We start from the raw sequence: 24,855 nt of genomic DNA, 5'->3' as shown, positions 1-24,855 counted from the left end.
GTTTATTTTCCAAGTTCTCAAATGGGAGCAGGGGCCAAATTCCCCCCTCCATCTAGCCCTCAGGCTACAGCCCTGGGTCAGGCCTGGAGAATGGGAACACCCAGTGGGTGAAGTCACTTGTACTGAGGGGAGAGTGGGGGCACAGGGGGAGCAGTGCAGACACTCAGCATCTTGTCGATATCCACCTGGGTTGACTTATCCACCTCTGCCTTGAGGTGGCCACTCATCCCCAAGCTGGGCAAAACCCCAAGCTCCACTCCAGCCTCCTCTCCCAGGGCAGCCAAGGCATGAGTGGGGGGAACTAACACATTGGAATAGGGCAAAGGGAGACCTAAGCCCAGCTCACCTGCCACAGGGAGCAAGGCCTGCAGTTGCTCCACACCTGCCTCCTCAGGAACCAGGGCCAGCTCTGACTCAGGCTCTACTTCAGCCTCCCTGTCTTCCTCCCCTGCCTGGTTCAGCTCAGGGTTGCAATAGTTGATATACTGGTACAATGGCCGGAGGCGCTGAGCTTTTCCTGCAAGGACCCGGGGCAGGACAGGGGCTGCAGCGCCAGGCTGTGCAATGTCAGCTCCAGCAAGCAGGGAAAGAAGGGAAAGCCCAAGGACTGCCACTCACGCTCCAGCCCCAGGGTCTCTGGGGGTGCAGACACAGTGCTGGCTATAGCTGGAAGCATGGGAGCCCCCAGACTTTTGCGTTTCTTGGCTTTTTTGTGCTGTTTGGCAGATGGGGAGGGTTCATTCTGACAGCCCTCCAGCTCCTCTCTCTGCAGCAGCATCCCTGGTGGCAGCTCAGCTTCAGTCCTAGGATGGACATGGTAGCTAGGTCCTGGGAGGCTGGGAGACTAAAGTTGGGGACAAGAGGCCTGAGAGGCAGCCGTCAGCCTCTGGCTCCTTTACCTTGAGCCTAGGGACTAGCCCGGCCTATCCCACCAACCCAGGACTATAAAGCTATCCCTTTCTTGGTCAATGAAATCCCAGGCCCAATAGGGTCCCAGCACTTATGTGACCTCATTCCCCTTCAAGACATGGAGGTTCCATCTCTCTTGGTGCTGGTGCTCCCTATGCCAGAGCTCTTGAGGAACAGAATAGGCAAAGTGATGATAGTGGCAGGGGACAAGAATCTGCCCCACAGCCGTACAGGATTTAGGAATTCTCCAGGGGTAAGTTTGAGGCTCAACCTCATCCCTGCAGTTCCTTCCCTCTGAAAAACCTCCTCACTTGATCGGTTTCCTCTTCAGTCCATGACTGGGCCCCACGATGGAGGCCCCAAGCCTGGGGCCTCTCTCGTCTCCTGCCTCAGCCTCAAGCACTTCTTCCTCCAGCTTGATCCCCTCCTCCTGGAGCTCTGGCTCTCTGCAGTGTCCTGTTGGACACACGTCTTCACCCTGGGTACTGCAGGCCTCATAAGCTGGCACTGGGCACTGGTCTCCCATCATTGAGCACTAGAGGCAACACATAGGTAATTAGTTGCCATGGCCAAACAAAAGATGTAGGAATCAGTCATTCGATGCCCAACATGAGCCCCCAAACACCAGAGAAAGGGCACCAGCCCGGGGCCCCTCCGCTGTAAGGCCTGAACTGGCAGTTAGGGGGTCAGATCACTCAAAGTTCGGCCCTCAGAGCACCGTGGCCAAATGTTTGAAGGCTGATGGCCAGATCATCAGGACCATCACCTCATGGCTCTGAGCATGATTAACTGGTGCCTTCACAACCTGGACCAGCCCCGCAACTGTCCCCTCTGGGGCCCCTGGCTTCCTCTCGACCCCTGAGGCCATGGCTTCGATGGGTCAGAGCATTCTCGACGGTTGCTGCGGTAGGAGAGCTGGCGCCCAGGGGCTGGACTGGTGGACCCTGTGTTGACTGAGGAACCCGCCAGGCGGCTAAAGCCTAGCCTAGCTCCCAATGGGACTGAAGGCTGTTCCGCCCACTCGGCTGGAACTACAAGCCCCAGAAGGCTTATCGCCAGATCGTTGACCCCTGACCTCAGAGATGGAAAGCTATTTGTTGCTTGGCAACAGCAACTCCCGTCAGGTTGCAGAAGCTGGCGGCAAAACTGCTCAAGTGAGTCCCCGCGGGGGGCATGCGGAGAGGGACAGCGAACCCGCAAAGAAGTGGGCTAAAATCGGGGTCGCAAAGACAGCAAGGGTAGGCCGGGCCAGGAGCGCGGAGGGAGCTGGGTGAGTGAGTGGAAGTGGAAAGCACGGCCTGGCTGAAGGGTCTGGGTTGAAGGAGGAAGCACCGGGGTAGGGAAAGGGGTCCCGGCCGGAGATGCGCAGCGTGGCAGGCCTCGGTGCACCGTTGCAGGGCGTCGACCGCAGCATGTGCGAAGGCCCGTCCCGCATCTCGGGGCCCATTCCCCCAGATCCTACGCTCTGCCCTGACTACTACCGGCGACCCGCCTCGGGTGAGTTGGAGCGTGCAGAGCGTGCCACTGTGGGGCGAATTCCCCACTCCATAACTGAGCCCCGCATTCCACCCGGTCCCACCTCCTAGCCCAAGGACGCCTCGAGGGAACCGCTTTGAAGCTGGACCTGCTGACCTCGGAACCTGATTTGGACGCCGCCCCTCCCCGTGGCCCCCGCATCAGGCCGGGAGCCCGAGAAATCCTGGAGCGTAGCCAACGAGGCGTGGGGGATGTGCTGCTGCAACTGGGAGACATCTCCCTCCGTCCAGGAGCTTCTCCCAAGAGTAAGTCCCAGCCAGAAAGAGCAGCAGTTGGAGATCAAAAGTGGAGATCTAAAGGGGCTGCTCCTTCTTCCCTGACCTGGACGCTGGCTTTGCCCCTGTAGATCTGTTTCCCCAATATAAAAGGAGTAGGAAATGAACTACCTCCTCGCAGGAGTGGACTGAATGAGATAGTCCCAGGAAGTCCTAGCTTCATGCATTCATGCATCAATGAAACACTTTGAAACAGGATTCATATAGATACTAGGAAAACAAAATCAAGGACAAGTGTGGGTCATCATAAAGTTAAGGTGGGGACAATAAACAAGAGATGAGTGTAATATGCCAGATGATTAATGGTATACTTCACTATAAAAATGTAAAAAACTGGGGTGGGGATGTAGCTCAGTAGTAGAGTGTTTGCCTAGCATGTACAAGACCTCAGGTTTGATGTCACAAAACAATAACAAGTTAAAAATGTAAAAAATAACAAAGAGATATGTACTATGTTAGGAAGGAAAGGCATAAGTTGATGCGATGGAATATGTGTGTGGGGTCTAACCCAGACAGGAGAGCCAGGGATATCTTTGTGCAGGAGGCAGGGTATGGGCCTATACTAAGATCTAGTTTAAGTTGGGTTGCATGGGCCATACATGGAGCAGAGCATGGCAGCATATTTTCTCCAGGGAAGGACCCTAAAGACCATGAGAAGGAAAATCTGAGGCGGATCAGAGAGATACAGAAGCGCTTCCGAGAGCAAGAGCACAGCCGGGAGCAGGGCCAGCTCAGGCCCCTGAAGGCACTGTGGCGATCACCCAAGTATGACAAGGTGGAGTCCCGACTCAAGGCCCAGCTGCAGGTATCTGTTTTAGGGAGCCAGAAATATTGTCTTTGTTGGCCAGCAGGCAAAATTATACCGTGATTTGAGTTATGGGAAGGGAAGAAATCACAGAGAATTAAGATAACAAAGTATTAAGGGACAGCTGGTACTGCTGCAGGCATATCTGGGGTCTCTGCAGAAGTGGTAATGGCTGGGCTAATCATGAGGGTCCAGTAGGAATTAGGCAAGGGAAGTGTGGGAGAGAACATTCCATGGAAAGAGAACTTTACAGGTAGATGTTCTGAGACTAGAGGGTGAGCAGTGGGGATCCTGGGTACAGTTCACTGTGAGGGGGAAAAGTATGAGTTTAAGCCAAGAAGTTAGCTGAACCCACATCTGAAAGGACCACCTAAGCTACTTTCCAATGTTTTTTTGTGTATGTGAATGTGTGCCATGTGGTTGTGTTGAGAATCAAACCCAGGGTCTCATTCAGGCTAAGCATGTATTTTACCACTAAGCTATACCCCCTGGTCTTTCAACATTTATCTGAGGATAGTAGGGAGGGCAGGGGCTGGGACTGGGGTATGGTGGCCCCTGTATTGGGTAGGCACCATTCCTCTAAGGAGGAGGAGAACTGAGAGAAAAGACAAGGTCACATAAGGATATACTGAAGCTCAGGCATCTGTGGGACACCCAGGGGGTGGGAGTGTGTCCAGGAAGCAGATGGATGCTCAGGTCTGGATCTCAGGCATGAGATCCAGGAGTTATTGATGAGCAGGTTGAGAACAATGAGACCAAGGAAGTGGCCCCCTGGATTTGAGGGGTTGGAAGCTAGCCCTCAATGACCTTGGGGGGCTGAAGCTTGGCTAGGAGGGAGAAAAAAGTGCTAGCTGAACTGAGAGGGAGAAAAAAGTGCTAGCTGAACCGAATTAGAATGAAATATAGTTTGTTTCCTTAAATGTAGAAGAGACCCTCAAGTTTAAATGCTAATAAGAAGTGGTCCTTTAAGAAAGAAAAGGCTCTGGGCTAGGAATGTGGCTCAAGTGGTAGCGCGCTCGCCTGGTATGCATGCGACCTGGGTTCGATCCTCAGCATCACATACAAATAAAGATATTGTGTCCACCGAGAACTAAAAATAAATATTAAAAAAAAATTCTCTCTCTTGGGGCTGGGGATGTGGCTCAAGTGGTAGTGCACTCGCCTGGCATGCGTGCGGCCCGGGTTCGATCCTCAGCACCATGTACAAACAAAGATGTTGTGTCTGCCAAGTACTAAAAAATAAATATTAGAAAATTCTCTCTCTCACTCTCTCTCTCACTCTTTCTTTAAAAAAAAAACTCTCTCTCTCTCTCTCTCTCTTAAAAAAAAAATAAGAAGAGGTCCTATAGGGATGGGGAGAGAAAAATCCTGAAAGGCCAGAAGGCTAGAGGCATGCCCTTGTGGTTTGAGACCCTGACATCAGCCTAACTGATTCCTCTGCTATGTCCTGCCCTGCAGGAGCCTGACCCCGCCTCTGCAACAGAGCATGCCCACTTCCTGCGGGCACACTCCCGCTGTGGCCCTGGGCTCCCACCACCCCGTGTCCCCAGTTTCCAGCTAACCCCACCAGGACCCAAAGCTAAGGTGAGAGGATATGTGGGAGCTAGGAGGTGGTTGGGCAGGAATCCTGTGGGTGGGGGTACAAAAGTACAACACAATGCTATTAACCCCCACCATTCTTGCCATGTCCTACAGGGATCAGGCCTGAGTGTGGATTTCATTAGTCACAATGCCCAAGCTGCCAAGAGGGCCCCCCGGCGCCATTCCCGCTCACTGCAGGCCCTGGCACAGGTGCTGGAGCAGCAACGTCAAGCCCAGGAGCACTACAACGCAACACAGAAGGGCCATGTGCCTCGTTAGTAGGTCTCAGTGTCCAACACCCTGGGTGAGGGGCATCTATGGAGGGTGGGAGTCAAATGTCTTGGTTTCCTCAACCCTAGGCCTGTGTATTTACAGCTTGTTGGAGCGCAGGGATATGTGGCGGCGGGAGGCTGAAGCCCGCCAGCATAGCCAGCCAGACCCTGACATGCCCCCTGGTCATACCTGCATGCCTGAGAACCAGCGGCTGGAAACACTGAATAGTCTGCTCCAGAGTGAGTACTTGGGCAAGTGGGGCAGGATGGGGAGCCCACTGGGAACCATGCATCTCTGCCCAGTACTCACTGTTCCTGGGCCCCTGTAGGCCAGAGCCAGCTGCTGCGTGAGCTAGTACTGCTACCTGCCGGGGCAGACTCGCTGAGAGCCCAAGGCCACCGTGTTGAGCTGGACCGGAAGCTGGTGCAGGTAGAAGAGGCCATCAAGATCTTTTCCCGGCCCAAAGTCTTCGTGAAGATGGATGCCTGAGCCCCTTTGTTGGAGCAGTGGCAGGAAGATCCACACTGAGGATTGCCAAATGGCTGCAAGAGGCAACAGGCCCGGTTATACAGCAGAGGTCCAAAAAGAGGAGCTTTCTGGGCAGGCAATATACCCAGAGTATTCTTCCCAGCTATCTGTGGTTGTAGAAGGGCCATCCCAGCCTTTAAACCCTTTTGACAAAATTAAACCTTTTGTACACAGTGGGGTTTGTTTCCATAAGAGTTTTGTTTGGAGGGAGGACTGGGGATTGAACCCAAGGTGCTAGGCAAGTGCTCTATCACTGAACTATATCAACATCCCTTTTTATTTTATTTTGAGAGAGCATCTCACTAAGTTGCCCAATCTGGCCTTCAACTTGCCATCCTCCTGCCTCATCCTTCTGAGTCACTGGAATTATAGGCATGTCCAATAATGTTTGGTCCATAGAAGCTTTCCTTATTTCAGAAATGCAAAGCCCCATGACCTTCCTGCTGCCTAACCATGGGAAGGTCTTTCCACTGCCCCTGTCATTCCTGTTTCATATCCAGAGTAGAAGGTAGGCTTATGGGATTGGAGAGGAGGCTGGGACTGGGACACAGAAGGACCATGTCTGTGTTTGTAGAAAACTTTTAATGTTCCTCAGGCTGAGAGGGCCCAATGGAACAAGCAAACTAACCCCCGCCCCAACCAGGATGTCCCTACCATGTCCCAGCAGCCTAGAATAGAAAAGGGCTGCATCCTTGCCTGTCAGAGGCTGAAGCCGCTACCATCTCCTCGTATGCTACTCCCCCAGCCAGAGCTGGCCTGTTCCTGGCCATCCAGGGAGGGCAGAGAGTTTCGGACACCAGGAAGTAGGCAGCCGGGGTGCACGTCCCAGCATGGCGGCTGAGACAGCCCATTGGAACAAGGAGGCGGTGGGTTCTCAAGGACCAGGTCACTGCTGTCATCATCACTGTCGGGCTCAGCAGGCCCAGGCCCTGCAGAGGGAGGCCGTGTTAGCCGCCCAGATGCCCCTCGCACCACATTATTGCGCTGGTTGGCAGGCTTGACAGTGACAATGAGGTTATGGCTGTTGGCAACCATCATGTCCGTCACTTGGTCCAAGGTCTTCCCAGCCACCTCAATACCATTGACCTCAAGGATCTCATCACTAACTGCCAGCAGCCCTGTACTCTCAGCCAGGCCCCCACGTACCAGGCGGGAGATGAATATGCCTGGAACCCGCTCCAGGCCTTGGGGAGCCACACGCACACTCATGCCATCTCGAATGTAAAAGCCCAGAGGGCGGTCTGAACCATGCTTGTGCAGTCGAACCCGTCGGTGGGTCTCAGGCAGTAGGTCCACATCTATGACTGAGGAAACCTGGCGGAAATCTTGGGGCAGGCTGATTAGCAGGGGTGGCCGGGTGCGCAGGGGTGCCACTGGTCGCAGTAGAAGCCCTTTCCTGCGCCGCTGCAGAGAGTTGGAGGCAAATGCCAGGCCGCTGGAGTCAGCTTCTGCTGCAGGAGAGGGGGGGTGCTGAGATCAGAGATGCTGCTCTCCTACTTGGGCCCTTTACAGGGAGCAATGTAGCTATTTCCTACCACTTGGAGGTCAGGCCAAGGGCAAGGACTGCAGAAGGTGAAGACTGAGTGCTCTGGGTATGGACTAACCCTTGTAGACCTGCCGGGTCACCCTACCCCACCGAGGCTGCCCACTGTACCCCATTCTCCTCACCCCGCTTCTGCACCAGTAGGCGCAGCGGCGGGGGCCCGCTGGCCAGGGCCCGGTGCAGGCTGTCGTCGTTGGTGAGGGGCAGTAGGTCGCCGTGAGCATCCGTATAGCCAAGCAGCACGTCCAGGCCTGGGATCTGGTGCACTGCACGCAGCAACCGAGAAAACTCCTGGAAGCCGCTCACGGAAGCGCGGGGCAGCGCAAAGCGTCGGAACTCAGCGTCGAACTGGAGGCGGGTGGTGGCGGGGGAGAGAAGACTGGTTAGGACAGGTCTCTTTTTCACACAGATCTAAGTCTGGGAGAAGTAGGGGGGAAAAAGGGCTGCTGCAAAAGCTACAGCGTTGAGCCCAAACCTCAGTTCCAGTATAAGGGACGCTGTCCAAGGTCTTGTCCCCGCCCTCCACGTACCAAAACCAGAGAGTGACTCTGGAGGCTGGCAGTGGAAGGAAGGAGGATGGATAAGGAAAAACAAACAGAAAAAAAGAATGGGACATGGAGGATGAAGGACAGAAGTGATGGGGCCAAGCAGCAGGAAAGGGGAGAAGGAGAGAATTGGGAGTGCCTAGGGCCGGGGCCGGAGCCGGGGCCGAAGGCGCCCTTACTTTGCTCTTCACCTCGACGATGCTGTCAGGACTGCGCGCCGGGGTCCTCTGCGGCCTGGCCATTGCGGGACCGGGCTGACCAGGGACAGTGCCCCAGGCAGCCCGCGGAGGCGCAGGTGCACAGCCCTGCTGGCCCGCCCGCGCCGCCCCGCCCCTACTGTAGCACTCGCCCCGCCCTCCCATCCAGACCATGACGTCAAGGGGGCAGCGACACAGAGGAACGCGGAGTCCACGTCTCCTAGGAAACAGAGATGTGGGTGGAGAACAGTCTTCCTCTGCTCCTACGTCATTACGCTAGGGTTCGCACGTCCGGAAGAGTCTGAGAGGACGGACTTGGCCAATCCGAGAGGATAAAGAGGGAAGTGACATTTATTGAGCGCTGTGTACTTTTATTTCCACTGGTCTTACAAGACTAAGCATTTTGTATATGAGGAAACTGAGTCATAATAAACTTCTGCTAAACCCCTCCGGGTCACACGGCGAAGTGGCTTCGAGCCAACTCACTCAAGCCACCACCCTCAGATCTCAGCAGCTTCAGGCCCAGGATCACTCTGCCTGCGAGCCAGCCTTTGGCCCCTTCCTTCCCGGTGTCGTGAGGAACGGCCCAAGGCCAGATTGTTCCTCATAGAGATGTCCCGATAAGAATAACTGGACCAGGATGCAGCCCATGCAGCAGAGAGCTGCACACAATTTTCCAAACAAGATGCTCTACTACTCACGCGCGGCGCGCACGTGGGCGGGGCCTCGGTTTTAGGACCCGCCCAACCTCTTCCTCTTCCGATGAGAGGCGGGGCTACGGTGTCCGCGGGAAACCCCAGTCAGCCGCCTTCTACTAGGTTCTGCTGCAGGAATGGCGGGCTTGGGGAACCTGGTCCTGCGGCCCTGGATTCGAGAGCTGATCCTGGGGTCAGAAACACTTTCAAGTCCACGAGCCGGGCAGCTGCTCAAGGTGAGCCCCTAGTCAAGGCCCAGAGCCCGGGTGGGAACCGAGGTAGTGGTATTGACGCGGGTCGCTGCCGTCAGGTATTGCAGGACGCAGAGACCCCGGGCCCATCCCACGCGCCTGTTGCCCCTGACGCCGGGGCTATGCTGCTTGTGTCGGACGGGACCCACAGTGTCCGGTGCCTAGTGACGCGCGAGGCCCTGGACACCTCGGACTGGTGAGAGAGACACCGCTGGGCTCAGGGAGGTCTGAGCCCAACCCGAGAGCAAGATAAGATGTTTGAGCCCGAGGTGGGTGGGCTCTCCAGCTTAGAAGGCGAGTCCCAGGCGGATGGGGCTTGTATTCCTAAGGGCTGGTCTTTGAGGGTCGCACTCGCCCCAGGGAGGAAAAAGAGTTCGGATTCTGTGGAGCTGAGGGTCGGCTACTGCTACTGCAGGTCTGCGGGGTCCGCATCCAGGTCGCCGAGGGCTGCACGGTGAGTAGCAAGGGCAGGATGGGAGGATAACTGAGCCTGGCTTCTCATAACAACTTCTGAGTGTGAGACTTTTACCCCCAACTCACTCCCTTCAGCCTGCAGAGTTCTACCTCCAAGTGGACCGGTTCAGCCTGCTGCCCACTGAGCAGCCTCGGGTACTGGTTACTGGTTGGTAAGTGATGCCTCCAAGGGCTGGTGGTGTAGCTTAGTAACACAGTGCTTACAATGTGTAAGATCCTGACAATCCCAGCACTCAAAGAAAAAAAATACCTCCACCACATGCATAGGCTTTTGGTCGGGAGGGCTTGGGCCCCAAGTAACACTAACTACTTATTATCCTCTTTCCCTCAGCAACCAGGACTTGGATGTGCAGAAAAAGCTGTATGACTGCCTTGAGTGAGTCTGGGGTTGTGCTCTGGGGCCAAGTGTGACTGGGTCAGGGGATGGCAGATCTGGAACCTGAGGCCTGTCTACTGTCTTTCTATAGGGACCACCTTTCAGAGTCCACCTCTTCCAATGCAGGTACTAGTAGGGATTGCCCAGTGACCCTAAGTAATTCCCTATGGAGTTTCCTTTCTGTCATCACTGTGCATTTTCAGGAAGTACCCCTACCACCTTATATTTCTTCCCTTTGATTACTTGGTCTCCTGTCCCCAGGCCTAACACTGTCCCAGCTTTTGGATGAAGTGCAGGAGGACCAGCAGCATCGGGGGGCACTAGTACATCTAGCTGAGAGCTGCCTAGTGCTGGCAGGCCCTTGCACAGCACCCCCGCTCACCCACTGGGCTGCCTCACGCTGCAGGGCCATGGTTAGTGTCAGGCTTCCCCTGGGAGATGTCAGGGTAAGGAATTGGGCAAAGGCCAGGCTAAGAGTTCACATCCCACAGGGAGAAGCTGTGTACTCTGTCCCCAGCTTATTGCTGCACATTCCTGAAAATGACCAGCAAATTCTAAGCTCTCTGGGCTCAAGTCAGAAGGTACAAGGTAAGGAGAACTGGAGAGGTCAAAAGAAGAATCTCTAGAACCCAGGGCCCACAGTGCTGATGCACATCCCCAGACTGGTTGTGAGTTGTCCCTATCAAAACTGGCTCTGCAGGACCCATCTTTGAACCTGATCTCTAATTCTTCCTCATCCAGTTCCTCAGGGGAGATGGTGCTCAGGCCACAAGCACTCATTGCTGTCAGTAAGGTTCCCAGACTGCACAGGATACTGTAAAAGTTTGCAGCAGTGATGGGATGACCACAGACCCTGCAGGCCTGGCTGAGCTGGTCTGAGAGGACTGTACCCATAGTGAGTCTCTTCCTTCCCAGGAACTCCTGCCTTAACCTGTCACATGCCATTGGAGGAAAGCAGTGCCAGCATCAGCCTTCTGCCTGCCCTGCCTTTGGCTGCCCCGGACCTGGTACAGAAGCACAGCTCCCAGTCCCTACCTGCCATCTGCTCAGCCTCTGGATCCCCGCCCTTCAGTTCCCCACACCCCAGTCATACATCCAATTCCCCACTCCTGAGCTGCACTCCCAGTCTCTTGCCCCTCGACCATAACTCCAGTCCATACCAGGCCCATGTGACCAGGGCCCAGAAACTTAGCCTGGAGTTCAGAGAGCTAGGGTTGCCCCACAAGAACCAGCGGTCTTTTCCAAGGACTGGAGCCAAGGGAGTCCAGGAGCCCTGCCCTGTCTGGGTGAGTATTGCCCCTCTGTAATTGAAGAATAGAATGGGGAGGGCCCTGAATAGAGCTGGGAGTTGGGTAAGTGTAGCTTTGGAAGGAATTAGGGGTCCTGTTGATCCCCCCAGACACCACACCCCTTTCAGGACCCCCCAAAGAGGCATCGTGATGGTTCCACCTTCCAATATGAGTATGAACTACCCTGTGCCTCCCTCTGTGCTCAGGTCCACACTGTCAGGTGAGTGCCTGGGGCTGCCCTTACTCTGTTATTTTATTTATTTATCCCAGATTTTTTTTCACATTTACTCACTCTGTTGTTGAGTTTTTTTGTGTATTGCAGTGCTGGGGATGAGAACCCAGGGACTCTCACTTGCTAGGCAGATGGTCTACTTCTAGGCTATATCCCTAGCCCTGCCCCTACTCTGATGGTCACCAGTTCCAGGCAATCTTGACCTGTAGCCATGGTTTCTTCCCAGGCTCCCTCCCCAACTTGTGGCATGGGCCTTGCACTTTTTGATGGAGCCACAGCCAGAGTCTGAGCTAACTCAGGTGTGAGGAGTCATGTAGGCACATCAGAGGATATGCATGTACAGGTCTGTGTCTAGGTGTGGACAAACTTATGTAGTCTGCTTCCTTCAAGTTTTTTAATAAAATAATCTCATGCGGCAAGAGAAGAGAGGATCAGGGGTTGGGGCCGCCGCCTCTTTGGTCTGTGGCTGGGGAGGGTGGGCTCCTCTCCGGGCTAGAGGGCTCTGTGGGCTGTGGGAGCAGAGGCTCGGTTCCAAGGCCAGATCCTGCAAGGGGTGAGTGGAAGAAATAAAGGATCAGGGCTGGGCTAAGTAGTTCTGCCACCCTTCCAACTGACCCTGGCCCCCTCTTACCTAGGCTTGGGGATGGGGGTGCCTCGAGCTTTGGCCTGCGCTTGAGGACAGGGGAGCGCTGAAGCCTCAGAGGCCGTTCTAAGGAGCACAGAAAGGTTAGCTCTTTGTGCATCCCCAGCCATTTTTCCCATCTGCAGTCATGCAAGAATGCACACACACTCTAAGAAAACTACTGTCTTCAGAGCTTCCCTGTTTCCTATGTTGTCCTACCCCTTGTAGAGGTTGTTCTTTGGGAGGTAGAGCCAGGATGTAGGAGGGCTTGTCAAACCCTTGCACCTGGCCTTCTGGCTCTTGGATTTCTCCAAGGGCCAGACCACAGAAAACCCAGGAGCCCAGCCTCCCCAATCTCCTGCATTCAAGCACACGTGGAGGTATGTCCCTCACCAGCAGGGGCCTGGAGCTGGTCCTCATGCACAGACACTGCTCGTCGCCCTGCCGAGAGAGGCCGCGGCCTCAGCTGGCCATCTGGGGGAGGCCAGGGTATCAGGATACACTCCCAATAGTTACTCCCATTCCAGCCCTTGCCTCCCATCTTCAGGGTCTCCAGGGGAGACAAGTTTCCAGCCAGGACTCCCTAGGCCCCAGCCCAGGGTTGGGGGTGGTTTGCCTGCCTACCTTCATTCCTGGGCCCCAAGCAAGGGTCCTCTGGAAGGCCCAAGCTGTCTGGGGAGGGGCTGGCTCTGCAGGGGCTTGGGCTGGGACAAGGGGAGGGAGGTCCTGGACCATCCTGTTGGCCCCAACCACGTCCTCTGAGCTCTGCATTCAACTGTTGTCCCAGTGTCTTCCAGGTGGCAGACTCAGACCCCTGACCCCCTGGGCAAGGTCTGCATGAGGGGTCTGCAGGGAAAAGGTTGTCAGCCAAGACCTGGTCCAGGCCCTGGAGATGGGTCTGAGCAATGGTCTTACCCCCTCTCTTGCCTGTCCCTGCACCTCCCATAACTCAGAGTGTGTCTTTACTCACCAGCAGAGACAGAGTGGGTACGTGACTTCATTGAGATGGGAGGGGTCTCCGTGGAACTGTCCATAATGTCACCTGCAAGTTGGGGCTGGGGGCTCAGACACCAGGCATTAGGGGCAAGGGAAAGAAAAAACTCTAGTTCCTCCCCCTCCCCCAGAAGAGTAACTGAGATAACAACTATCTTTTCTTTTTTGGTACTGGGGATTGAACCCAGGGATGCTTAACCACTGAGCCACATTCCCAGGCCTTTGTATTTATTTTATTTTGAGAAAGGGCCTCACTAAATTGCTGAGGCTGGCTTTGAATTTTCAATCTTCCTGCTTCAGCCTCCAAAGCCACTGGGATTACAGGCATGTGCCAATGTGCCCAGCGAGGTGGGGACTATCGCTAAGGATACCTCCCTGCCCCTAATATACTACCTTACCCAGATTCCCACTTACCATCTGAGCCAGCTTTCTTGATCTCACCATCTTTGCTCTGTAGGAAACAAGACAGTCAAACCCCAGCCCTGCCCCTCTCACCCTAGCCTTGTCCATTTATTCATTCTTATTCTTATCACCCAGCTACAGAACATGGCAAACCCACCCCCAGCCTACTGAGAGCTCACAGTCTGGGATGACAGGTAGTTGGCACATCAAAATATGCATGCACATTTGTAGACACATAATGTTATTTCTTAATTCTGTGGTACTTGTCACACTTTGTTTCTAAATGGAGGCTGGGTCTCACTTTATACTATGTTCTTCCTGAAAAGCTATTAAGTAGATGGTACATAGGGTTGTGTGTGTGTGCACGTGGGGGTGGGGGGTGGGGTTCAAACCCAGAATTTTACACATACTAGACAAGTTATATCCCCTAGCCTTTTATACTTTTGAGACAGGGTCTTACTAAATTGCTCAGGTTGGCCTTAAACTTGGAGTCCTCTTGCCTTAGCCTCCCCAAATAGCTGGGATTATAGGCATGGGCTACCACACCCAGCAGGTCAGACTGTGGTTCTTAATAGGGACTGTGATTAAAAAATGACATTAGCAAGGCAGTCAAGGAAGGAACTACAGGAATGGCTGAGGAGGAACCTGGTGTAACCCATGATGAGACTGGATGTGAAGCAGGGAGGAGTCATGCTGTGGAATACCTGAGGAGGCTCATGCCCCAAAGGAGGAGGGTAGTGAGGCCTATGGTGGCCAAGACCCTACAGGACCATGTAGCAGGATTAGGAGTTTGGACAAGGTCTTGAGGGGAAGTCCCATGGCTGTTTCAAGTATAGGTAACAGGGTCTGATTTCTGTTAGATATGCAGAGGAAGTACTTTCTTAGGTCCTAGAAAAGATCAGTATCCTACTCTAGGTCAGAAGCCAGAAGGGAATAAAGTTAAGTCTGAGACTATTTTGAGAGGGAAGGGAGTTGAGCTGATAATTAAATTTGTGTGTGTCATAAGTCTCCTCCCCCTTGGTCACATATGTCACCCACAGATTGCCACATGTCTTCTGCCCCCTCACTTCACACTCATGACCTCCCCAACTCACTTGCTTCCTCTTGCTTTCGGCACCCCCACTGCCTCGGCTTACGCCGATCCTCTGCAGCATCACTTGTACCCGCTGTTCAAAGGATGGGGCCAATTCTGTCTCTCCCCGCTCCAAGGGCCGCCGCTGGGACAGAGATAAGTAAGGAGAGAACCCACTGCCCTCAGTTCCCGATGAGTCCTTGTCCCTGTCACCAGGCCTCACCTTATCAGGTCTGGCACCCAGTGTTGCCTCCTCCTCCTCAGCAGGCAGCAGTATCATCGAGTAGGCCTTGCTCTCCCGTGTGTAGCGAGGCCGGCTCCTGCGGGCAGTGTCAGGGCTGCTGGCGCCTCCCTCAACCCCACCAGGATCTTCACCACGCCCAGGCCGCGCTGGTGTCCGCAGCAAATCTCCAAGTGTGGCTTTCCGGGTTCGGGCTGCTGCCCCAGGACTGGTCTCTAGATCAGGTCGGGGACCCCGTGTTGAACGAGGCTTCTTAAAGGCAAAGAGAGTGCCCAGCTTCTTTCGAAGTGTACGGGGGACAGGAGTGGGACCCCCCTCAGTGGCCAGGTCCTCCTCGGGGGCCCAGCTGTGGGGATAACCAGCAGTAAGTGCAGAAGCCCATGGGCAGCACCCCACTCCCACCCTCAGCAATGCCCCTCGCTCACAGACGATCCTGCTGGATCAGCCTTTTGGAGAAGAATTCCTCCACACCCTCATCCACGCGGGCACTGAGCCCATTCCCTTCCTGTGGTAGGGCTGGAGGCACCTGGGGGACACCATGAGGTCAGCGGTCAGGACTGGGTGAACTTGTGTCTTCTCCCTCCAGTGTAGCTGTTGACCCTGGTAACACTAGGAGCTGGGGTAGCCTTAGCTGACACCAGACCCTCCACTGTCCAGTGTTGGGCAGGAGTGCTCCCTCTCACTGCTGCCCCAGCCCTCCAGCCCACACCAGTTCTTGTCCAAGTATCTCATTCCCTGAACCACCAGGCCACCAGTGGGCTACAGCCCTCCCACCCCGCGGGGGTCACATACTCCTACTTAGCACCCACTGTTCCCAACAGTTCCTGCAGTACCCCCACCCCCACCCCGGCCTGCTGCCGGCTTAGTGGCGCCAGCTGCTGCGTCAGACCCTGGGGGGGGGGGCTCAGGCCAGCTTCTGCCTTCTGCTGGTACCCAGCCCATGCATGCATCTCCCCAGTTATATACTGACTGGTCTCGCAGGAGTCTCAGGATTGTCCCCGTGGCTCGGCTGCCTAGCACCTATCAGTAACACCCGGGGAAAGAGGGCAAGACGGACACCCTCCCTCACACATTCACCCATGCAGCGAGCCACTCTGAGGCGCATCCCACATGAAACCCACACACCAGTGGCCTCTCAGGCATGGCCTGGGGTAGCGGGTAGCCGGGAAGAAGCCAGGACGCGACCGAGGACCAGGTGGCCTTGGGCCCCCACAACCCGACTCCCTGCCAGCCCTTACTCGTGAGGAGCCATCAAGCCACTTATGACCCTTAGGTCTAAAAGCTCCTGAGTGGGGGAAGGGCGCTCACCTGGGGGCCCCCCGGCGGGGGGCGATGGTGGTGCTGGCGGCGTGGCCGTGGCCGGGCGCGAGTCGGATGGCGCAGGGGTTGTCCAGCGGGTGGCAGGTCCATGCGAGGCAGCGGGCCGGCTGGGGGTCCGGGGGCGGCAGGGCTTGGAGAGCCGCGCGCGGACGGCCCCGCCTGCGGCTCCGCATCTTCCCCAGGAGCCGCCAGCTCGGGCTCCCGCTCCGCTTCCTCAGCAGCACCTGAGGCGAGAGCACCAGAAGAGCAAGGAGCAGGAGTCCGAGGAGGTGGCGGCGGAGGCGCTAGGACGGCGGGGGACCCGCCCAGGGCGCGGGGAGGGGCCCGGCTACGCCGCCAGCCCCTCCCCCGCCGCCACTGTCCGTGGTGCTGAGCGCGGCCCCGAGCGCGCGGCTCCGCACCATCATCAAGAACGCGTGTTCTCGGGGTAGGGAACAGGCAGGGAAGGCTAGGGAGCCGGTGTTCTGGCCCAGATCTGTTCAAATCTCACTCCGTGCTGACCTCAGCTTTGCAGGTTGCACAGGGTCTTGGCCTGGCCCAGGCAAGGGTTAGAAAGTACTGGAAACAGGACTGAATGAGCGTCAAGGTGTCCAGGTCCCCAGTCTAATGGAGTGAGTTTCAACCTGCTTGAGTAAACTCTCCTCCCGCAAGACCTTGACTTACGGTGACCAGAGGGAACCAGGTGAAAACAGCGACTGGGCTCAAGCCATTTTCGAGATGGACAGTCATCCTGGTGAGGAGGGCACAACTTCAGGCTGAGGGCACAACTCCAGAAAAACTGTTTCCATATCCCAGAGCAAGATGGAAAGATTCTGAGTTTTAGGCCTAGAATTTTGAGACTGCTTACCTTCTTCTCCTCCTCCTCTTCCACTTCCTTCTCTTCCTCAGGGAAGAAAAGACATTCCAATTCCCCAGGTCTGAGGGAGCAGGACTCACCTCCATCCAGTGCTGGTAGGGCAGGGGGCATTGCTACTGGTGCCTGCTCAGCAAGATTCTCTACCTGTAATATCAGACAACCTAGAGATGGACAGTGCTAAGGGAACTCTGAAGTAACCCTGGACTACATGACCCCAAAGGATATTACAAAGCCCCTGCTAGGTGGATGGCCAGCATGTGTACATGTGCAAATATGTACACAACTCCTCACCAGCCGATCCCGGGCTGCACTTAGACCAGCCAGAGCCTGAGTCACAATGCTCTCTGCCAGGGTCCTGGTGACTGATAGCCGCATATCCCTATGGGCAGAAAAGGGTGAGGGTTAGTGTGCTGGCTCTGCTCAGCCTTACCCAAATCAGCCCCACCCAACTCAGCCCCACCCTGCTTACCTGAGCCTAGTGAAGATATCTTGCAGCAGCTGTTCTGGAAGCAGTTCTGGGAGGCCCTTTGAGCCTACAAGGACCCCTTCTAACTGCTCCCTCCAGCCAGGTCCCTGCAGCATTTGTGGGCAGAGGCTCCTTGTTGTGTCCAATGTGGCCTGAGTGAAGTCCTGGACAAAGGTCCAAGTACGATGAGGGTATAGCTAGGACCTATGTCCCTTGGCTTGAGGCTATGACTCTTACAAATCCCTCATTGACTCAATTGATACCATTGTCAGGTCTATAGGATGAGGATATGTATATGGAGGTAGAGCTGGTGCAGGAGTACCATCTCACCTGGATGTCCTGGTGGCAGAGTTTGCCCACCTGTCCCAAGAGGCTCTCTAGCTTCTGCTGCAGCTGCCAGTGATGACTTGGGGAATTCCCAGCTTCATCCAAAATGGGGAGTATCTGAGGACCAAAGAATAGAAGGAGTTACAAGTTGACATATGACTAAGAGGGGAAAGGTCCTTATAACAGGAAGGGGAGTGCTCACGCTGAGAGAGAAGTTGGCGTTTTGGATGGCATCCTCAGCTTGGTGCACAGCAGCTTCACCCTGGGGCCCAGCCCCACAGCCCAACAGCTCCATGTGCTCCTGCACCGACTGACACAGTTCGTTCACTTCCTGGGGGCATTAGGGATCAGTCCAGGCCTAGTCCCCTCCCAGTCCCCCAGACCTGCCTACATCCCTCCCAGGATCTCTAAAACTACACAATCAGGCCAGCTGCTTAGGAATCCTGTTTAAGGAAGAGAGCAGTGTCTCTTCCTTTGGGCCATTTTAGGGACTCAATGCTTCCTAAGTTCCCAGAACAGGAAGGAAAGAAGCTGTGAGTCATTCTGTGTTGTAGAAGCTCAGTCTGTTTACCATCCACCTAGACAGAGCATGGATGGATGGGTGGGTTGGGGGCTGGGGGAGAGACGAGAGTAAGAAGTCATGAAGGAGGGACTGGGGAAGCAAAGGATATTTTTTTCTAAATATTCATCTTTTTTTAGTTGTAGTTGGACACAATACCTTCATTTTACTTATTTATTTTTATGTGGTACTAAGGATCGAACCCAGGGCCTTGCACATGTTAGGCAAGCACTCTACCACTGAACTACAATCCAAGCCCCGCAAGGGATATCTCGTGTTGAGGTGAGGAGTACATTTTGTTGTTGCTGCTTTGGTTTTGTTTTTGTTGTTGTTGTTGTTGAACTGAGGCTTGAACCCAGGGCCTTGCACATGCCAGGCAAGAGTTCTATTACTGAGCTATATTCCCAGACATTTTTGGTTTTTATTTTGAGACAGGGTCTCACCAAGTTGCCTGGCTGGCCTTGAGCTTGCATTTTCCTGCCTCAGCCTCCCAAGAAGCTGGGATTACAGGGGTGCACTGCTGCACCTAACTGAGCAGTGCATGTTTAAGAACTGGTCCAGAGTCAGGACCAAGGAGGACTGTGAGGGCTCCAATGTGGCCAGGAGGAAACTGGATGGATCTGGAAGGACACTTAAATCTCTGTTCACAGCACTTTGGTGGTAGTGGGCACCAAGGAAATTGGGCCCCTGGTTAGAGAATTGGGCTTTGGAGAGATGAGATCACTTGAATGTGTGTAGCATGCAGCCACCATAGGATGTTGGATCAAGATGTCTGAAGCTTAGGATTGGGAATGCAAAGGTGGGGATGTCTTGAAAAGTCCAAGTAGTGGAGGGATGAAGCCAGAAATGGAGCTGCTGGGTTTGGCCACAGAGGTGAGTGGAGAAAGGAGGAAAGTGCTGTTGAGTGGAAAATCAGAGATGAGGCTACAGGAAGTCAGTGAAGATTTTAAAATACTTCCTGTCTTCAACAGGAAAATCTGTTTACATACTTAAATTAGGGGTATTATTTGGAAACCTATTTCAGTAGTGGCTGGCTGTCTCTAGACCGAGGAGAGGAAATTTTCTGAGACAGCAGAACTCTGGCACCTTGACCCCAGGAAAGTCATACCCTCAGACTTATGGAGGCTTACTCAAGGTTGGGGCAGGCAACACTGACCTGTTCTGAGCGATCTGAGACCAGACCCAGTGGCTGAAGGCAGGATGCATGGTCAGAAGAGACAGGATTTGCCCGGTTGTTCCTCAATAGACAGGTTTGGATCTGGGAGAAAGAGATATTTAGAAATGGCAGGGGGCAGAACCATTATGTGGAGAAGCACAGGGGAGGAGGGAACCCCCACCTGGTGGACTGCACGGGCAGTTAGTTCCGGGCGGCTACGCTGTGCCTGAGCCACATCATTCAGTGGTAGAGGCATGTTCTTCAGGCTGTGGTTCTGCTCCAGGGCCTGGGCCACATCCAGCAAGCCCAGAGCAGATGTTTGGTTCCGGTCCCATATCACAGACCTGGGCCAGACTGGACTTCAGTTGGGAGCAGAGCCCCACAAGGCCAGACCCAACTCACAGGCCTTGCCCATTCACCCACTGGTCTGCTCCTTCAGCCCTGCCATTTAGTTCAGCATTCTGCTTCTTGCCACACCCTCCTACCCTAGTGGTCCCACCCCTAAGATGACCCTGCCCACCGGAGCCTTGTGTTGATTCGTAGAGCCTTGGCCAGCATCTTGGCGCCTGTATCCCCCATGGCATTTCCGCTGATATCCAGTGATGTCAGGTTAGGATTGGTGCCCAGGGCCCGCAGCAGGACACTGGCGCCTAGCTTTAGCCTTGACTCAGCCACAGACAGAGACTGCAAAGGCTAGGGTTAAAAGAAAGCTATTGATATTGGAGTTAAGTGATTAGCAATGGGAGTAGACCACAGGGTCTGAGGAAGCAAGAAAGAAGGGTCAAAGGGGTCTATTGCCTGAGGACCTTGCAAGGTCCTGTGAACTCACACAGTCGTCATCCTGCATAAGCTGGACAATCCGGTGCAGGACGTCATCCAGGGTCTCCCTGGGGACACAGATGTTGTTTGGTCAGGGGCCTAAGGCAGTGGGGTGCTGTCTGGAATATCCAGGGGTGGGAGGGAAGCTCACTTGCACCGGACATTGAAATTCTTTCCAAGCGCCACATGTCTTAAGGATCGGCTCCTTCCAATGGCCAGCACCAGGGTCACCATGTCTGAGCCAAAACCTGGGGGTAACTAGAGTCATACACAGGGGGATGCTGTGGGGGCAGGGTGGGGTGGATGATGAGAGGATGTGTTCCCCAGCAGCCTCACCATTATCTGCCAGATCCAAGGAGCTCACAGCACTGGCATCACACACTAAGTCTTGTATCACCTGGGCACCAGCCGAGCGCAGCTGGAAGTACAAAGTGGGATGCTCAGGCCACTTAGGCCACAGTGGAGAGGACAGGTGGCCAACAACCCCATTCTTCCCCTCTCCCAGTCTCATTCCTGGTATGTCTGTGCCTCTCACACCTAGAGCAGCATGCTCACCTCACAAGCGCTGAGGTCCAGATGCAGGTCATGAATGTGCGTATTGAGTGCCAGGCCATCTAAAAGGGCCCTGGGAAAGGATGGATGACACAGGGGATAGCTGGAGTTGGGAAAGGTGGCCCCAGGAATCAAACGAATACCAAGAAGTCAGGATCAGATGTGGGGAAAGTTGTGGGTGCTTTAGGAGCAGGGTGAGACACCAGAGAACTGGTTAAGGGGTTGCTGAGCACATGAGGACATGAGGGTGTGCAGAGAAACTGACCTGAGAGCATCAGGTGGCAGCTTGCAGCCCGCCAGGCCCAGGTGCCGCAGTTGCCCGGCACGGCTAAGGAAGAGCTGAAGTGCGGCAGGCGCAGCCCGGGACTTCCTGGGGTGGAAAGCAGGAGAAGTAAGCTCCAGGGGCAAGGAGGCCCCTAGCAGCCTCTTCCTGCTCCCACCTGTCCCCCTTACGTGCGGGAGAAGACATTCCTTGAAGCATCGAGGTAGTTGAGGTTGGAGCAGCAGCCTCGGGACAGCGCTGCAAAGAGCTGTGGGAGGGGGACGTTGGTTACAGGTTGGAAGACGATGGCCTGACCACCCCCACCCGCTCTTCAGTCTACCCTGCTTAGGCAACCAGGCCCCACCAATCATCCCCTCATGACCACCCTCTCACAGTGTCCAGGGCAGCGTCAGTGCCTGCGAGATTCAGGAACGTCAGAACATTAGGACGACGCAGGAAACTATAGAGGCCCTGGTGAAAGGATGGCAGCCAGAGAGTCACGGATCACCTACCTGGTGCTTCCTGATATCCCACTGCCTGCAGCAACCCTAATCTCTTGATTACAGTCACTCACCCCATTGTCTTCAGAGGCTCCCAGGGCCCCAGGATTTCCAGAAAGGTCCAAGTGGGTCAAGGCAGAATCAAAGTCGGCATTGATGGCCAGTGCCCTGCCCAGAGCCCTCATTCCTGGAGAGGGTGAAAGGGGTGATCCATCAATCAGGCAAATGCCCCTTCCCTTCTCCCACCCAACTGGCCACCCCACCCACCTCGCTGTGTCAGTCCTGTCTGTGCTAGGCTGAGTTTCTTCAGGGCTCCCGGACGATGCTCTAGGTGTCTGCTGAGTGCAGCCATGCCTGGGGATGGGACAGTGTTGTGAGACCTACCTCCTCCAGCCTCTTGCCCCAGGGCTACCCCAGGCTCAGCCATACCTCTGTCATCCAGCAGGTTCCCCGCCAAGCTGAGTTCCCGAAGTCCAGAGCTTGAATGTCCTGCCAGTGCCTGGGCTAGTCGCTGGACAAAGTCTCTGAGGACCAAGACCCCAGGCATGAGACTTAGACCCTAGATTCCCAACCATTCACCAGGCCACTAGCCCCCAGTCCCAAGTCCTGGATTGCCCTCCCCAAACCCTACCCTGTCCCCTTACCCTCTTAGGCCACAGGTCTTCAGCACCAGCTCTTCCAAATGGGACGACTGACTCATCATGTGCAGAATCTGTTCTGAGACCTCGAGGCTCTGATACCAGAGGATAATGGCTCAGGAGACTGCACCTGGATCCCCACACCCTTGGCCCCTTCCTGCCCTACACCCTCACCAGCTTCATGTCCACACAGGAGAGGCACCGGAACCATAGGTTGTAAGACAGGGCAGCTACACTCAAGGCTAAGTCCCTGGAGGGAGCAGGCAGAGACAGAGCTCAGGGCTTTCTGGCCAGATTCTAGGCCCAGCAACCCCTCCATGGAGAGGCAGAGGCCCGGGAATGTGGCTCCTAGAATCCTCCACCCCTTCTAATCCTAGCAGGCCCCGCACCGACTGCCAAGGTGGCTGAAGTCTCCTAGGTTGAAATGGCGGCAACCCTGACGATGATAGATGGTGTCCACATCCTGGATGGGAAGAAAGTGTCTACAAACAGCTTCAGGTCACAAAGGGTAGGGAGGGTCTCAGCATACATGGAGGACCAGATGCCTCCAGAGCCCCCAGAGAGGGCTCTACCCTCACCCACTGAATCTCCTCTTGGAAAGGAAAGCCATTGTAGTCACACAGAGCCTCGTAGGTCTCCAAGAAGCCACCTGGGGAGGTAGGTGCCAGGGGTATGATAGAGAAAAGGAGAGAGACAGAGGTCAGAGATGGAGGAAGATCAGATCCAGGTGGGGTGGTGGCTGTGACCCAACCCAAGTGGTTCTGTTCAGTTGGGAGTCCCCCAACTCCAGGGTCTGGGGCTAATAGGTAGAGGGAGACTGGAAAGTCTATGTGGCCCTGCCTTGGCCCTCACCACAGGGACTGCCAGGTGCAGTAGACTCTGCGGAGCTGCTTCTCTCCAATCGAGCCAGTATGGAGGGGGGCGTGGGCTTCCGGAATAGCTTCCTGGCAAAGGGATAAAGGAGAAGAGGCAAGGGACTTCTAGTCCCTGAGAGGTACCCATCCAGAGTATCTCCTGCTGCCCTCATTCGGCCCTTTGCAGTAGTTTTCCAGACTCACCCAAGGGTGGAGCGAGGGAAGACCTTCTTGATGGCTGCAGCCACATGCTTGGCCATCTGTTCCAGGGCAGCTACACCAGGAAACTCCAGAACCAGCTCAGGCAATGATTCCAGCTCAAAGGTGGCCTGGGGAGGGAGGCTAGGACTGCTGGGCCCCAGCTCCATGTGTGGGAGCAGGTTTCCCCTTCCAGAATTCCATGTGTAGGGAGTAAAGACTAGGCTGCAGGCCCAGGTGGGGTACCAGACGTCTTACCTGAGGAGGTGTCTCTTGAAGTGCCATGGCCTGGACCTCCAGGTAGCTGAATGTACAATCCACCTAGGGGGTGCTTGGATCAGCTGGGACCAAGCCCTGAGCTCACCCTCATGGGAGCCCAGCTTTTTGAGCAGCCTGGAGCCCAGAGCTAAACTTGTACAGACTGTCCTCTTTTTTTGCTGCTTGGAGCCTAGTGCTGGAAAGCCTGAGACCATAGGGCAAAGACAACTCTGCAGAAGCAGCCCCTAGCCAAGGAAGCTTCTGGAGGGAAAGTGGGGTGGGGGCCAGGCCCTGGGACTCACCCTCAGTGGGAGGCAGGTGTGGAGCAGGTAGGCCCTCCATCGCAGCAGTGCCTGGGGGAAGACAGAATTTGATTCTCTAGGCAGAGCAAGAAGTTTTTTGCTGGGCCCTAGCGCTCTCCCAGGCTCTATTCCTTCCCACCATACCAGGATATGACTTCGTTCTCCGCTCTCCTGTGGTAGCCAGGTTTTCAGGAGCAGCTCAGCCTCCTTGGGCCACAGGAATCTGGTGATCTCGCCTGTGGAAAGACAGTACTGGGTTACTTTGGTCATGCTGTCAAAGCTCCTCGCACCCATGGTTTAAGCCAAGCTGGGCGCTTAGGACTCATCTACCAGGCAGTCAGCAAGAAGTGGAGTGGATGCAGGGACGCTCCGGAGGTGCACAGTCTGGGGTGCTGGTGGTGATGGTGACTTTGGTTTGGGGCCACGCTGCCTCTTCTGGGCCCAGTGGACAGGAAGGACCAGCACTTACCTCGCAGCTCACAAGATATGCCGTCGGGGGTCTGGGCCATGGGGCCAGGCCAGCCTGGCGACCCAGCGAGCTCGGGCGGGAAAGAGCAGCCAGAGGAGAACACACAGGAAGCGCAGGCCCCAAAACGGCACTGCAGCCACCTGTTCCTCCCGCAGCGGAAGGTACGCGCCGCTTCCTGCCAAGCCGCCCCCAGCCCGGCCCCTCCCCGCGGGCTGAGGCTCGCCCCGATTGGGGATTATCGGGTGTGAGGGCGAGTTCCAGCTGCCCACCAGTCCTGTCACTCAGGAGCCTCTCCGCCAGAGTACGGGTGGCAGTGGTGTGACGGAGATTCGCGCTTGTCCCTTGCTGTCTGCGGTTCCCCGCGCCCTACTTCCACCCCGCTCTGCAGTCCCTGCTTCGAACACGAGGAGGCGCTGCCGCCCGGGGATCCCTATGGCACATCCTAGTTGGTTCCCTCCAAAATCCAGACTAGGGAGTCTT

The 24,855-nt window shown here is 55.4% G+C and overlaps 5 protein-coding genes across 9 annotated transcripts; 2 read left to right on the top strand and 3 right to left on the bottom strand.

The window, feature by feature from the left end:
• Nucleotides 1-113: 113 nt before the first annotated feature.
• On the bottom strand, nucleotides 114-1,777 carry C18H16orf86 (chromosome 18 C16orf86 homolog). The gene is made up of 5 exons (XM_077105915.1): nucleotides 1,676-1,777; nucleotides 1,221-1,444; nucleotides 1,010-1,018; nucleotides 619-836; nucleotides 114-517 (listed from the first exon to the last, which is right to left on the bottom strand). Exons 1-5 carry the CDS (start codon nucleotides 1,775-1,777, stop codon nucleotides 114-116), a joined length of 957 nt encoding a protein of 318 aa, XP_076962030.1.
• Nucleotides 1,778-2,087: 310 nt separating this feature from the next.
• Enkd1 (enkurin domain containing 1) lies at nucleotides 2,088-5,985 on the top strand. The gene is made up of 8 exons (XM_076839129.2): nucleotides 2,088-2,147; nucleotides 2,307-2,406; nucleotides 2,496-2,690; nucleotides 3,353-3,525; nucleotides 4,984-5,109; nucleotides 5,221-5,384; nucleotides 5,482-5,618; nucleotides 5,708-5,985. Exons 2-8 carry the CDS (start codon nucleotides 2,322-2,324, stop codon nucleotides 5,866-5,868), a joined length of 1,041 nt encoding a protein of 346 aa, XP_076695244.2. The 5' UTR covers nucleotides 2,088-2,147; nucleotides 2,307-2,321; the 3' UTR covers nucleotides 5,869-5,985.
• A 621-nt stretch (nucleotides 5,986-6,606) lies between these two features.
• Pard6a (par-6 family cell polarity regulator alpha) lies at nucleotides 6,607-8,237 on the bottom strand. Of its 3 annotated transcripts, none has more exons than XM_076839095.1 (3): nucleotides 8,175-8,237; nucleotides 7,576-7,798; nucleotides 6,607-7,358 (listed from the first exon to the last, which is right to left on the bottom strand). In XM_076839095.1, exons 1-3 carry the CDS (start codon nucleotides 8,235-8,237, stop codon nucleotides 6,607-6,609), a joined length of 1,038 nt encoding a protein of 345 aa, XP_076695210.1. The 3 variants fall into 3 exon arrangements, with proteins under 3 accessions (XP_076695210.1, XP_076695209.1, XP_076695211.1); XM_076839094.1 differs by having other exon boundaries at nucleotides 6,607-7,355; XM_076839096.1 differs by having other exon boundaries at nucleotides 7,666-7,798.
• A 764-nt stretch (nucleotides 8,238-9,001) lies between these two features.
• On the top strand, nucleotides 9,002-11,921 carry Acd (ACD shelterin complex subunit and telomerase recruitment factor). 2 transcript variants are annotated; one of them, XM_076838686.2, is made up of 11 exons: nucleotides 9,002-9,123; nucleotides 9,198-9,334; nucleotides 9,499-9,592; nucleotides 9,688-9,764; nucleotides 9,944-9,988; nucleotides 10,080-10,114; nucleotides 10,250-10,401; nucleotides 10,480-10,576; nucleotides 10,904-11,274; nucleotides 11,388-11,497; nucleotides 11,736-11,921. In XM_076838686.2, the coding sequence occupies exons 1-11, from the start codon at nucleotides 9,025-9,027 to the stop codon at nucleotides 11,812-11,814; spliced, it is 1,296 nt and encodes a 431-aa protein (XP_076694801.2). In that variant the 5' UTR covers nucleotides 9,002-9,024; the 3' UTR covers nucleotides 11,815-11,921. The 2 variants fall into 2 exon arrangements, with proteins under 2 accessions (XP_076694801.2, XP_076694802.2); XM_076838687.2 differs by having other exon boundaries at nucleotides 9,003-9,123; nucleotides 11,406-11,497.
• Nucleotides 11,922-11,928: 7 nt separating this feature from the next.
• Carmil2 (capping protein regulator and myosin 1 linker 2) lies at nucleotides 11,929-24,475 on the bottom strand. 2 transcript variants are annotated; one of them, XM_076838689.2, is made up of 39 exons: nucleotides 24,376-24,475; nucleotides 24,051-24,142; nucleotides 23,907-23,957; nucleotides 23,605-23,667; nucleotides 23,353-23,477; nucleotides 23,147-23,238; nucleotides 22,873-22,943; nucleotides 22,684-22,757; nucleotides 22,469-22,544; nucleotides 22,301-22,389; nucleotides 22,086-22,180; nucleotides 21,924-22,010; nucleotides 21,731-21,843; nucleotides 21,550-21,627; nucleotides 21,348-21,424; nucleotides 21,160-21,264; nucleotides 20,898-20,967; nucleotides 20,679-20,760; nucleotides 20,494-20,590; nucleotides 20,353-20,410; nucleotides 20,044-20,216; nucleotides 19,705-19,867; nucleotides 19,524-19,625; nucleotides 18,011-18,139; nucleotides 17,812-17,925; nucleotides 17,485-17,645; nucleotides 17,307-17,394; nucleotides 17,007-17,159; nucleotides 16,823-16,889; nucleotides 16,148-16,383; nucleotides 15,265-15,365; nucleotides 14,822-15,185; nucleotides 14,621-14,743; nucleotides 13,539-13,575; nucleotides 13,102-13,173; nucleotides 12,756-12,977; nucleotides 12,525-12,572; nucleotides 12,141-12,218; nucleotides 11,929-12,053 (listed from the first exon to the last, which is right to left on the bottom strand). In XM_076838689.2, the coding sequence occupies exons 1-39, from the start codon at nucleotides 24,413-24,415 to the stop codon at nucleotides 11,941-11,943; spliced, it is 4,179 nt and encodes a 1,392-aa protein (XP_076694804.1). In that variant the 5' UTR covers nucleotides 24,416-24,475; the 3' UTR covers nucleotides 11,929-11,940. The 2 variants fall into 2 exon arrangements, with proteins under 2 accessions (XP_076694804.1, XP_076694803.2); XM_076838688.2 differs by having other exon boundaries at nucleotides 12,525-12,605; nucleotides 24,376-24,473.
• Between the last annotated feature and the right edge of the window lie 380 nt (nucleotides 24,476-24,855).

Source organism: Callospermophilus lateralis, chromosome 18, assembly GCF_048772815.1.
Source record: "Callospermophilus lateralis isolate mCalLat2 chromosome 18, mCalLat2.hap1, whole genome shotgun sequence".
Taxonomy (NCBI): Eukaryota; Metazoa; Chordata; class Mammalia; order Rodentia; family Sciuridae; genus Callospermophilus; species Callospermophilus lateralis.
Note: the sequence above shows the minus strand (reverse complement) of the source record. Positions and strands in the feature narration are given on the sequence as shown.

Bases quoted from the DNA above. Each gene is read 5' to 3' on its own strand.
- C18H16orf86 (XM_077105915.1), bottom strand. From the start codon at position 1,777: ATGGCCTCAGGGGTCGAGAGGAAGCCAGGGGCCCCAGAGGGGACAGTT. The intron at 1,445-1,675 runs GTGATGGTCCTG...TGTTGCCTCTAG, and splicing joins ATCATGCTCAGAGCCATGAG to TGCTCAATGATGGGAGACCA. The intron at 518-618 runs GTGAGTGGCAGT...GGGTCCTTGCAG, and splicing joins AGAGACCCTGGGGCTGGAGC to GAAAAGCTCAGCGCCTCCGG.
- Enkd1 (XM_076839129.2), top strand. From the start codon at position 2,322: ATGTGCGAAGGCCCGTCCCGCATCTCGGGGCCCATTCCCCCAGATCCT. The intron at 2,407-2,495 runs GTGAGTTGGAGC...CCCACCTCCTAG, and splicing joins CTACCGGCGACCCGCCTCGG to CCCAAGGACGCCTCGAGGGA. The intron at 3,526-4,983 runs GTATCTGTTTTA...CCTGCCCTGCAG, and splicing joins GACTCAAGGCCCAGCTGCAG to GAGCCTGACCCCGCCTCTGC.
- Pard6a (XM_076839095.1), bottom strand. From the start codon at position 8,237: ATGGCCAGGCCGCAGAGGACCCCGGCGCGCAGTCCTGACAGCATCGTC. The intron at 7,799-8,174 runs GTAAGGGCGCCT...ACCCGCCTCCAG, and splicing joins TCGTCGAGGTGAAGAGCAAA to TTCGACGCTGAGTTCCGACG. The intron at 7,359-7,575 runs GTGAGGAGAATG...CCTCTCCTGCAG, and splicing joins CCTACTGGTGCAGAAGCGGG to CAGAAGCTGACTCCAGCGGC.
- Acd (XM_076838686.2), top strand. From the start codon at position 9,025: ATGGCGGGCTTGGGGAACCTGGTCCTGCGGCCCTGGATTCGAGAGCTG. The intron at 9,124-9,197 runs GTGAGCCCCTAG...CGCTGCCGTCAG, and splicing joins GAGCCGGGCAGCTGCTCAAG to GTATTGCAGGACGCAGAGAC. The intron at 9,593-9,687 runs GTGAGTAGCAAG...CACTCCCTTCAG, and splicing joins AGGTCGCCGAGGGCTGCACG to CCTGCAGAGTTCTACCTCCA.
- Carmil2 (XM_076838688.2), bottom strand. From the start codon at position 24,415: ATGGCCCAGACCCCCGACGGCATATCTTGTGAGCTGCGAG. The intron at 21,425-21,549 runs GTGAGAGGGTGG...CCCCTCCCACAG, and splicing joins CTGACGCTGCCCTGGACACT to CTCTTTGCAGCGCTGTCCCG. The intron at 13,576-14,620 runs GTGAGTTGGGGA...TGTTTCCTACAG, and splicing joins CCGAAAGCAAGAGGAAGCAA to AGCAAAGATGGTGAGATCAA.